Source organism: Salvelinus sp. IW2-2015, linkage group LG36, assembly GCF_002910315.2.
Source record: "Salvelinus sp. IW2-2015 linkage group LG36, ASM291031v2, whole genome shotgun sequence".
Classification (NCBI taxonomy): Eukaryota; Metazoa; Chordata; class Actinopteri; order Salmoniformes; family Salmonidae; genus Salvelinus; species Salvelinus sp. IW2-2015.
Genome location: NC_036875.1, coordinates 28,409,544 through 28,421,605, shown reverse-complemented (window position 1 = coordinate 28,421,605; position 12,062 = coordinate 28,409,544). Strand labels below are relative to the sequence as shown.

Sequence of the window (12,062 nt, the reverse complement as noted above, 5' to 3'; positions counted from 1 at the left end):
CTTTCTTGCATAACCTTACATTCATGTACATTTCTAAACGTTCAACTTATGACGCAAAACAAAAACAATGTTTGTTTTTTTTTGTTAATGCATACTATAGAATACACAATGCATATGTTACACACATACAGTATGTGCATGCATGAGTGTAAGCGTGTGCATGCATGCATGCAAGTGAACACCCACACACAAACACCCCCTTCATCCTACCTCGGTGGCAGACAGTCTCTTGTCCCCGTTGTCGCTGCCAACTCCTGAGTCAGTGTCCTGTTTCTTATTCTGGTCAATGTCCTCCGTGCTGAGAAGAGAGGGGTGAGGGTGAGAGAGAAGGATTATGGGATGGTCAGGGTCAGGAGGTAAAAAGGCACGCGGAGAAGAGAGGAAAGAGGAGAAAATGACAGATAGCAGCGTCTAATCGCTCCGATCACACAGACACAGCAGGACTGTCACTCTCTCTTTTTCTCTCGCTCTCTCCTTCCCACGAAAACCAAACCAATCAGAAATGCTCTCATAAACTCTCACACACACCACACACAACATACCACACACACACACACACACACACAACACAGAAGCTACCTTCAAGGGAAGTGATCTACTAACGGAGTCTCCAGACAAATGAACGGTGATGTGGTCTGAGATACACTTCTCACACACACAGATGCACGCACGCACACACACACACAACACAAACACGTCTCGTTGTTTCTAGGCACCTACATTTGCATCCCTAGGGAGCATGCTCACTGATCACTGTGAAGCATATGGCATATCTGTCCTTATCTTCATTCATATCTATCCATTCTGGCCTCACACCTTCTCAATCATTATCATCATTCAATATAAATGAATCATCAAAATATAAATGAACCAGTCAAAACTGTTCGCTGCTCTGGCACCCCATGGTGGAACAAACTCCCTTCACGACGCCAGGTCAGCGGAGTCAATCACCACCTTCCGGAGACACCTGAAACCCCACCTCTTTAAGGAATACCTAGGATAGGATAAAGTAATCCTTCTAACCCCCCCCCCCCCCCCTTAAAAGAGTTAGATGCACTATTGTAAGTGGTTGTTCCACTGGATATCATAAGGTGAATGCACCAATTTGTAAGTCGCTCTGGATAAGAGCGTCTGCTAAATGACTTAAATGTAATGTAAATGTAATATACCAGTCATAAGAGAGTCCATGTGAATGTAGTTCTACTGGAACACTGGACAAGTCTGTTGGGTTCCAGTACTGTGGGTCTCTCTATGGCTGTATTATAAATAGTTCCACTGCTCTTTTCCTCTATTGCCAGTGTGTGTATGTGAGAGGGATGTGAATGTGAGTCTCTAAGCTCTCCCGGACAAAAGGAACCATTTTCCTGCCCACGCGTTGCAGTGGGGTGGGTTATAGGGGTGGGGGCTGGCATTAAAAGGGCACATTCAAGGGCCCAGGTTTCCAGTCTAGAGGCACGGTTTCGACTGCTCCTACAGTCTTGCTTTCGGTACTGCAATTTAACTGATGCCCAGCCCAGAAAGACAACTTCCATTGATGGCCACAAAGAGAAGGGAGATATGACAATTCCTAATAAGACCTTTGTAATAATCACCTTTGTACACAAACCATCCATTGAATTATTCAAATAATTGTCATGAGGCAAAAAACATTTCCATCACCCACAGCCGAAGATATTAACATTTTATATTCATCCMATGTCTGCCATGCATTTGGATGATGTGATGTCGTCGTCTCTGCTCAAGCTGCTCCCTTTGCACGCTGAATGCTAGTGCGCATGTGATGTTGGTCCGTGTAAACCGGATGCAACCCAGATATAGACGTCCATAAATCAGCGTATGTGAACATGAGAAGATTACCTTGAAAACAACGGTCAGGCATCTTGAAGGCAGTACTGTATACCTCAGTAGACACATTACAGAACATAAGATCCTCCCTCCCTGCAAAACACTCTCATACACACAGAGAGGAAGGCTCAGCCACAGCACTAACATGGAAAACAGACCTGGGTTCAAATACATTTGTATTTGGGTATCTGGTATTTAAAGAACTTTTTCTGTGTATTGGAGTATTTTCAAATACAAAGCCCAAAACAAGTACTTTTATTTGAGTATTTGAATGGTAATTATTATTATGTATTGTTTTGTTTATTTTTTTTTATTATTTTGTATTTTTTAGGGGGCAGATCAGCTTCCATCAATGTAATTGTCTGCATCATTTCCAATCCCCCATATATTTGTTTGTAAATATATACCATATATATAAAATATACAATGCATTCGGAAAGTGTTCAGACCATCTCCCTTTTTTCCACATTTTGTTACATTACAGCCTTATTCTAAAATTGATGAAATAACTTTTTCTTCATCAATCTACACACAATACCCCATAATAACAAAGCAAAAACAGGTTTTTAAAAATGTAAACTTATTTACATAAGTATTCAGACCCTTTCCTATGAGACTCAAAATTGAGCTCAGTTGCATTGTGTTTTCATTGATCATCCTTGAAATGTTTCTACAAATTGATTGGAGTCCACCTGTGGTAAATTCAACTCATTGGACATAATTTGGAAAGGCACACACCTGTCTATATACGGTCCCACAGTTCACAGTGCATGTCAGAGCAAAAACCAAGCCATGAGGTCAAAGGAATTGTCCATAGTGTTCCGAGACAGGATTGTGTCGAGGCACAGACCTGGGGAAGGGTACCAAAAAATATCTGCACCATTGAAGGTCCCCAAGAACACATTGGCCTCCATAATTCTTAAATGGAAGAAGTTTGGAACCACCGGCCAAACTGACCAATCGGGGGAGAAGGGCCTTGGTCAGGGAGGTGACCAAGATCCCGATGGTCACTCTGAATGAGCTCCAGAGTTCCTCTGTGGAGATGGGAGAACCTTCCAGAAGGACAGCCATCTCCGCAGCACTCCACCAATCAGGCCTTTATGATAGTGTGTAAAAAGGCACTCCTCAGGCACTCCTCAGTAAAAAGGCACATGACAGCCCGCTTGAAGTTTGCCAAAGGGCACCTAATGACTCTCAGACCATGAAAAACAAGATTCTCTGGTCTGATGAAACCAAGATTGAAACTAAGAACTCTTTGGCCTGAATGCCAAGTGTCACGTCTGGAGGAAACCTGGCACCATCCCCACGGTGAAGCATAGTGGTGGCAGCATCATGCTGTGGGGATGTTTTTCAGTGGCAGGGACTGGGAGACTGGTCAGGATCGAGGGAAAGAATAACGGAGCAAAGTACAGAGAGATCCTTGATGAAAACCTGCTCCAGTGTGCTCAGGACCTCAGACTGGGGTGAAGGTTGAACTTCCAACAGGACAATGACCCTAAGCACACAGCCAAGACAATGCAGGAGTGGCTTTAGGACAAGTCTCTGAATGTCCTTGAGTGGCCCAGCCAGAGCCCGGACCTGAACCCGATCAAACATCTCTAGAGAGTCCTGAAATTAGCTGTGCAGCGATGCTCCCCATCCAACCTGACAGAGCTTGAGAGGATCTGCAGAGAAGAATGGGTGAAACTCCCCAAATACAGGTGTGCCAAGCTTGTAGCGTCATACCCAAGAGGACTCGAGGCTGTAATCGCTGCCAAAGGTGCTTCAACAAAGTTCTGAGTAAAGGGTCTGAATACTTATGTAAATGTGAAATTTCAGTTAAAAAAATATATATAAACCTTCGGGGCCTCCCGAGTAGCGCAGCGGTCTGAGACGTCACTACACAACCGGGTTCGATCCCGGGCTGTATCAAAACCTGGCCGTGACTCGGAGACCCATAGGGCGGCGCACAATTGGCCCAGCATCGACCAGGTTAGGGGAGGGTTTTGCTGGGGGGGGGCTTAACTTGGCTCATCGCGCTCTAGCGACTCCTTGTGGTAGGCCGGGCGCCTGCCAGGTGAACTCAGTGTTTCCTCCGACACATTGGTGCGGCTGGCTTCCGGGTTAAGTGGACGGGTGTTAAGATGCGCGGTTTGGCGGATCATGTTTCGAAAGAGGCATGACTCGACCTTCGCCTCCCAACCATCAATCGCTACGATGAAACTAGCTCTCATGAGGGCCACGACAGGAAGACCCAGAGTTACCTCTGCTGCAGAGAATAAGTTCATTAGAGTTAACCGTACCTCAGATTGCAGCCAAAATAAATGCTTCACAGAGTTCAAGTAACAGACACATCTCAAAATTAGCTGTTCAGAGGAGACTGTGTGAATCAGGCCTTCATTTATTTAGAATTGAAGGCACACTTAACCAGTATCGCTACCACAGCATTCTGCAGCGATACGCCATCCCATCTTGTTTTCTCTTAGTGGGACTATCATTTGTTTTTCAACAGGACAATGACCCAATACACCTACAGGCTGTGTAAGGGCTATTTGACCAAGAAGGAGAGTGATGGAGTGCTGCATCAGATGACCTGGCCTCCCCAATCACCCGAACTCAATCCAATTGAGATAGTTTAGGATGAGTTGGACTGCAGAGTGAAGGAAAAGCAGCCAAGAAGTGCTCAGCATATGTGGGAACTCCTTCAAGACTGTTGGAAAAGCGTTCCAGGTGAAGCTGGTTGAGAGAATGCCAAGAGTGTGCAAAGCTGTCATCAAGGCAAAGGATGGCTACTATGAAGAATCTCAAATATACAATATATTTTGATTTGTTTTACACTTTTTTGGTTAGTACATGATTCCATATGTGTTGATGTCTTCACTATTATTCTACAATGTAGAAAATAGTAAAAAATAAAGAGAAACCCTGTAATGAGATGCTGTGTCCAAACTTTTGACTGGTGCTGTACATTTTTTATATATATTTTCCATTATTATTTACCCCTAACCCTACCATCCATCCCCTAATTGGAGTAAACTAATGCACAACAACTCTTAGTCATCTAATCTTCTACTTCCAGCTTTTACATACTATATACATTTTACTGACACAGTATAGTTTACAATTGTTATCTTTTGTTTGTTTGTAGTCCCATCCTTCAGCTCCACTCAACCCCTCCCATCTCTGAAGACCATCGAGTTTTGATTTCTATTTGCCATATCTTTTTCAACTGTGCTGTGATGTTTCACAAAAGTTCTGAACCTTTCTATCTCATAGATTCTACATATTGTAAATTAAAGATAATTTTTTTTGCTAAGAGTATTATTATATTATTAATCGAATGACTATGACTTTTTAAATCACCCAGCAGTGCTATTTGCAGAGTTAGCTCCGGGTAAATGTTGCAATTCTTCTGCCATTCTTGAACCTGCGACCACAAACAAGCTACATATGGACAGTACCAAAACAAATGATCTAATGATTCTGTTTCTTCGCAACAAAATCTGCAGAGCTGGGATGGTTGTATCCCCCATATATATAACATTATATTAGTTGCAAGACTTTTGTATAATCATTTAAATTGAAAAACTAAGTTTTATCTGGTGTATTAGTTCATGGTTAGTTGAATGGTTATTTGTAAAAACCAAATAGTCTGACAAATTGTATTTGACAGAATCTTCAACTACTTATTTCAAATACTATTTTCAAACACCTGGGTTAAATGCATGGGAGTGTATATGCGTCAGTGTATTTGAGTATTTCAATATACTTTCAAAGTGCATTTCCAAATACATTTTAATGTTCAACTACCTGTCTTTTCAAATAAAATATATCTGAATACCTACTTCAAATGTATATGAAAGTAATTGAGACACTTGAAATAGTATTTGAACCCAGGTCTGATGGAGAATCTGGCACAATACACAGTGGTAAATCAGTGGTCCTGGAGAGCCAAAGTGTGTGCGGGCTTTTGAACCAGCCCAGCACTAACAGTTGCCTCCGTTAGGGTTGGCATAGCAACTCACCTGCCGGTGGCGGGTCGTGATAGGCTGAGGCGCTCCATGACAGGCAGGTAGAGAGAATCAGGCATCTTGTCACTTCGACATGCCTCGATGCTCAGGTACTTAAATATGTGAACTTTGCCTTTCATGCAGATCTAGAAAACAGATCATCAGTGGGTGAATTAGAGCAAGTAGATGACAGATACAAAAGTAGAAGGTACACAAATAGCAGAACACAGAGACGTATGATGAATGCTATATTCCATTGCTCCGTATGTCATGCCAAGCTGTGGAGACAGCCGTAGCCCCAGACCGACCTGTGCAGGGGGGCTCTGTAGGGGGTTGTTCTCCAGCTGTAGGTTCTGGAGCTGGGCCATCTTCCTGTAGCTCACTGGGATGGTAGACACCTTGTTACAGGAAAAGTCAAACTTCACCAGGGGAAGCTCCGCCAAGTCTGAGGGACGAACACACAGTCCCTAGAGTTAGAGGAGTAATTGTTGTTGTGTGTGTGTGTGTGTGTGTGTGTGTGTGTGTGTGTGTGTGTGTTTGTTTGTGCACTGGGATCATCAGACCAAACTTTTCCCCACTAAAAACCCACAGAGCCCAGCAGAGGCAGCCCTGATACTTCAAGACTCCCTCAATGCCAAAGTTCAGCTAACGTGGACCTTGCCAAAAGTTAAAAATAAACTGGAGGAACGTATCCTAGGCGCTAAGCTCAGCACAAACCACTATGACCCAGTCAATATGAGAGAAGAGACAATGTTAGGAAACAGAAGAAAACCACAGACTTACATTGGAAAATACTGATAAAATAAATAGCAGCTATTAGGCTGGGTGTAACTGGTGTAGCTTTGTCGTATCACATGCATTTTATGGGAAAAATGGGACAAAGTATTCCTGAAATCAGATAGATAGAGAAAATAGACAGTGAGAGGTCAATGACAGAGAGTGAGAAAGAGTGAGAGAGAGTAACAGAGAAATAGTAACAAAGACAGAGCGAGAGAGTCTCAGCAATTCTGTGCCAGCAACACATTCCCCAAGAGGTCGTAATTCAAGCAAAACAATTATGACTTTATCTCTCTGACAACCTTTTCAAATTAAAATCCCTCTGAGACGACAGAGATAATCTTAGCTGGGAGGCCATGAAGGAGAGCCCCAAATATTATTTTTAAAACCAACCAGCAGAGTACACTACTTCTCTTAATTAGCTGAAATGAGAAAGTCTCTTACGTCCTCTTCCCTCAAGGTCACCCCTTAGAATAACTTCTATGAGGGATTTTTTTTACCATCATTCAGTATAACAAGGGGGAAATCTCAACAATATTTTCATAATCCATATCACCTACTGTATAGGTAACAACAACAAAAACAACAAAGAAAGACTTTTTGGCAGGTCAACTACAATCATTTTGTGCTTTGATGGCCCAGGAAGGGGGTCTCTCCAAAATACATTTAAGGAGTGATGCCCCAAAAGTTCAACAAACAATCTAAAACTATATTTCCCAACATCCCCCATCCTCCCCAGGGCTCTCGTCCAATGCCCTGTCTCCACTCCTGTCCTCCACCCATGGGAGTCGAGCCGCCTGGCCAGATCCAAGCTCATCAATCAAACCCAGAGAGGATAGATGGAGCATCTGCAGCATGATCAGAAATCACAGACTGTAAATCTACAACAGAGACGCAGCCGGGGAAAATATGTAGGAAGAATGTTCAGAATAATACTCGTCCACCATTCAGACAACGAGAGGTTGCCAGGTTCTGACAGACGATGGGCGGCATCTCTGGGACTTAGAGAGCTCTCCTGTCACATATGTATTTTATTCTATAGCAGTGTTTCCCAACTCCAGTCCTTCAGTACCCCCAACAGCACACCTTTTTGTTGTAGCCCCGGACAGGCACACCTGATTCAACTTGTCAACCTATCATCAAGCCCTCAATGAGCTGATTGTCCAGGGCTACAACAAAAATGTGTGCTGTTGGAGGTACTTAAGGACTGGAGTTGGGAAACACTGCTCTGCTAGACATCTCAACTCACAAAGATTAGTACTGCTCAATACCCCTGGGCCATGAGACATACCTGGAGACTGGATCATAGACACCATAAATCTGTCTTAGACACAGACACAGTTATTGTAGATCTGTCTGGCTCTTATTTGGCTGGGCTTGCAATACAGCATGGAGTAGATTGATATTTTCTAGACGCACCTGTGGAAGTTTTCCTGTTCACAAGAGTTTAACCTCTTGTGAACAGAGGTTAAACTCACCTTCAGGAAGGACACAGAGCAGGTTCCTGCGGACGTTGAGTTCTCGGAGGGCCTTGAGTCGGCCGATGTGACGGGGCAGAGCAGTGATCTCATTACAGCTCACATCCTGTAGGGGGCACAACGCACAGCGTTAACTCAAACACATATATCACTTTCTGGTGCGTGTGCAGGATTTTGGTAACTAATCAAGGTAATGATGAGCAGCAGATTAGTAGAATCAGGTGTGTTAGAGAAGGTCTGGTCTGTAAACCCAGTAGCTCTCCAGGAGGATGGTTGGTCACCCCTGGTGTACAGAAGCTATGGTAAGGGGTTTATGTGGCTCATGACACATCCCTATTACAGCCACACTGCTTCCTATTCCACTGGTCTAGCCTGTCTCCTCACATGGAGTCAAACAAAGTCTCCACTCCTCCCCTGTTTCCTGTTTGCAGGCAGCGCTTGCTCCATTAGGGCTGGTTCCATTCATTTCACCCCTCAGTGAAGAACAGTACAGTTACGTAAGGCTAAGCTTGGCCAGGAACTCACACAGGAAACTAAGAGCTGAGTCTGACACTTGCATTTAGAGGGAGAGAGAGAGAAAGTCTTACCAGCTCCATGAGGCTCCTGAGCTGACCGATGGCCTCAGGTATACACACCAGCTTGTTGTTGCTGGCATTGAGGACTCGTAGGGGCAACCCACACAGGCAGGCTGGCAGAGCACACAGCTGGTTCCGACTGTGAATACACACAGCTATATATTATTACACACAGCCTGGGACAGCATGACGACTGACACTGAGAGATGCAGATCAGAGAGAGATGAATGGGATGTCCAGAGTGTCACCCATCTAGAGCTGACAAAGATCCATGTGGATGGAAACTTCAATAAAGGTGTCAGATGAGATGTGTGTTGGACCTTATTCATGGATATATCCAATGGGAGGAAGACTTGTTAAGCAGCTTTTGTTTACATAGGAAAATAGACATTTTAATATTTTATAAACCAATTCAACTTAAGAGGGAGAAGGCAAAGAGCACTATCTGCATTGTAACAATGTGTTGCATAATGGTATTCATATTTACATTACACGAGTCAATGAGTCAGTGTTTATGACTGTTTGTGTCTAGTGTAGTGTAAGAAACAGAATGCCCTATGGGGACAAACTACTCATTAGCTTTCCCATAAACACGTCCTCTCCCAGCACTGTACTGTACTTATGCAAAACATAAACACACACAACCTGAATCTCAATCTAGTTCAGTCCAGCATGACAAAACAGCCCCCAAACCCTCCAAAAACCCTTAATAAAAACAGGATTGTGGTGTTCCCTCCCTGGCTTACACTAGCAGTTAGCCAAAATGCTTTAAAACAATCCAAATCCTTTCATAAACAGAGCAGAACACCTCCAAACAGTTTAAACCTCTCATAAAACAGGCTTCTGGTGTTCTGTCTCCGGCTTACAGCTACAGTTAGCCAGCACRCGGCAGGGGGTCAGTGGCTGGGAGAGAGGCCTTTTAACATTGACAGAGCAGAGTATGAGCAGAGTGGTTTACAGATGACCCCAGAGAAAATAAGTTCTCCACTCCACAACAAAGGCTACAAATGATCCTGGAAATGACCCATCGGTACACACACAAACATGCGCTTTGTTTTTCTATCCTCGTGGAGACCAAAAATTGATTTACATTCAGAATCCTACTTTCCCTAAACCCTAACCCTAAACTTTAGGTCCCCACAAGGATAGAAGAACCAACCCATTGACACATACACACAGAGACACACACATGCAAAACCATGAGGCTGCGAAACTCCTCTGACTCAGCACTGGCAGGAATATTACGGAAATGAAATCAAATTGAGTTTATCCAGCTGTTCCCACACACACAGTGGGTTCCTGTGTGTGTGTGTGTGTGTGTGTGTGTGTGTGTGTGTGTGTGTGTGTGTGTGTGTGTGATGTGTCGTGTGTGTGTGTGTGTGTGTGTGTGTTGTGTGTGGTTGTGTGCGTGTGTCTGTGCTTGGGTCCTGTGTGTGTATGTTTGCGTGCTGTGCCTGCATTGATTTCAAGTTCGCATGCATGTGTTGTAGTGTTGCATCAGATCTAGCTGTATCACTGTGCAGTCCAGGGGCTTGCCAAAGGCTCCACAAAGCCAGAGATGTCAAACACTGTCTCCGTCTCTGATCCAAGAGATTACAGACGGAATGAGAATGTATAGACAACACTGGCTGAATCCAATAATGTTAGCTAAGTGTGATGGGTCTGCACTCAAAAAGATAAAGCTTACTTCATAGTGTACATAGTGACGTTTCAACTTTGCAGCCTTCTTCAGTGTGTAGGTAAAAATCGTTTTCATTCAAAACAGCATTAGCTAGCGTTAGCTAACTGTGTTAACGGAATGGAACCCCCTGTGGAGTAGTAACATAACAACACACAGGCCAAGAGAGAGGAGCTAGGAGCTGTCAGCTAGGACCACACAAGAACCACATCACATCACTAGGCAAAAACACAATCATAAGGAGCACACACTACACTCCCACTACACTGCACTGCAGCTAGCACAACAGCACAAGCTAACACAATAGAGCAACAAGCTAGCATTACAATAGTTCACAGTAAAAGCTGACTGCCTAAATAAAAGCTAACAGGATGAAAGAACGTCACTCTAAAACGCAGCAATAGAAATCAGCAAACTCCATGACACAACATGATAACAACAGCTGGCAGCTCCAAACAGCCTTCATCTCATTTCCTAGACAACTTCAAAATAAGGTTGCTGTTTTTTCACATGTGCCAAAGCTCTATCTACACTAGTGGTCTAGATACTGTAGTTACTGTACCACCAACTGAACTTTGCTCTTCCCGGGGGATATCCCTGAAGTAGACCTATGGTCTCTTGAGTCTTCTCAAGTATCCTGTGTGGATAGGGCAAGTACCCCTGGTGGTCCAAGTACCCCTGGTGGTCCAAGTACCCCTAGTGGTCCTAGTACCCCTAGTGGTCCTAGTACCCCTGGTGGTCCTAGTACCCATAGTGGTCCTAGTACCCCTGGTGGTCCAAGTACCCCTAGTGGTCCTAGTACCCCTGGTTGCCCTAGTACCCCTGGTGGTCCAAGTACCCCTGGTGGTTCAAGTACCCCTAGTGGTCCAAGTACCCCTAGTGGTCCTAGTACCCCTGGTGGTCCTAGTACCCATAGTGGTCCAAGTACCCCTAGTGGTCCTAGTACCCCTGGTTGCCCTAGTACCCCTGGTTGCCCTAGTACCCCTGGTGGTCCTAGTACCCATAGTGGTCCTAGTACCCATAGTGGTCCTAGTACCCCTGGTGGTCCTAGTACCCATAGTGGTCCAAGTACCCCTAGTGGTCCTAGTACCCCTGGTGGTCCAAGTACCCTAGTGTCCAGTACCCCTGGTTGTCTTAGTACCCCTAGTGCGTTCTAGTACCCTATGTGTCCTAGTAACCCGTAGTGGCTCTAGTACCCCTGGTTCCTAGTACCTAGGGTCCTAGTACCCGTCCTAGTGGTCCTAGTACCCCTAGTGGTCCTAGTATCCCTGGTTGTCCTAGTACCCCTGGTTTCCTAGTACCCCTGGTTGTCCTAGTACCCCTGTTGTCCTAGTACCCCTGTTGTCCTAGTACCCCTAGTGTCCTAGTACCCCTGGTTGTCCTAGTACCCCTAGTGGTCCTAGTATCCCTGGTTGTCCTAGTACCCCTGGTTGGGAAACACTGATCTAGACAACAAAGAGCTTTCATTCTCTTTCCACCATGATACAGGCCAGTAACAGGACGATCCTAAAAATAAAGCAGTCATTTTTACGTGTTCCTGGTGCAGACATGGAGAGCGTTCTCTATTTCCTGTTTTGACTGCGATATGAAAAGCTACACATTTAAATGAGACTATCTGTCGGTGTCTCCATGGCATCCAATAACATTCCTGTCTAGTGGTGTAAAACACATCCCCTGGTGCTGTCACCGGGGCACTCACATCACATTATACTCAGACACA

The 12,062-nt window shown here is 44.5% G+C and overlaps 1 protein-coding gene across 5 annotated transcripts in view; it reads right to left on the bottom strand.

Moving 5' to 3' along the window:
• The window catches only part of LOC111959939 (leucine-rich repeat and calponin homology domain-containing protein 1), a 93,382-nt gene that overhangs the window by 36,920 nt on the left and 44,400 nt on the right, over positions 1-12,062 (bottom strand). For all 5 annotated transcript variants that reach the window (XM_070437610.1, XM_070437611.1, XM_070437607.1 and 2 more), the window contains exons 3-7: positions 8,677-8,803; positions 8,090-8,195; positions 6,143-6,279; positions 5,850-5,980; positions 211-298 (exon numbers count right to left, since the gene is read on the bottom strand). In XM_070437610.1, coding sequence (XP_070293711.1) covers positions 211-298; positions 5,850-5,980; positions 6,143-6,279; positions 8,090-8,195; positions 8,677-8,803 — 589 coding nt within the window. The remainder of the gene's footprint in view (positions 1-210; positions 299-5,849; positions 5,981-6,142; positions 6,280-8,089; positions 8,196-8,676; positions 8,804-12,062) is intronic.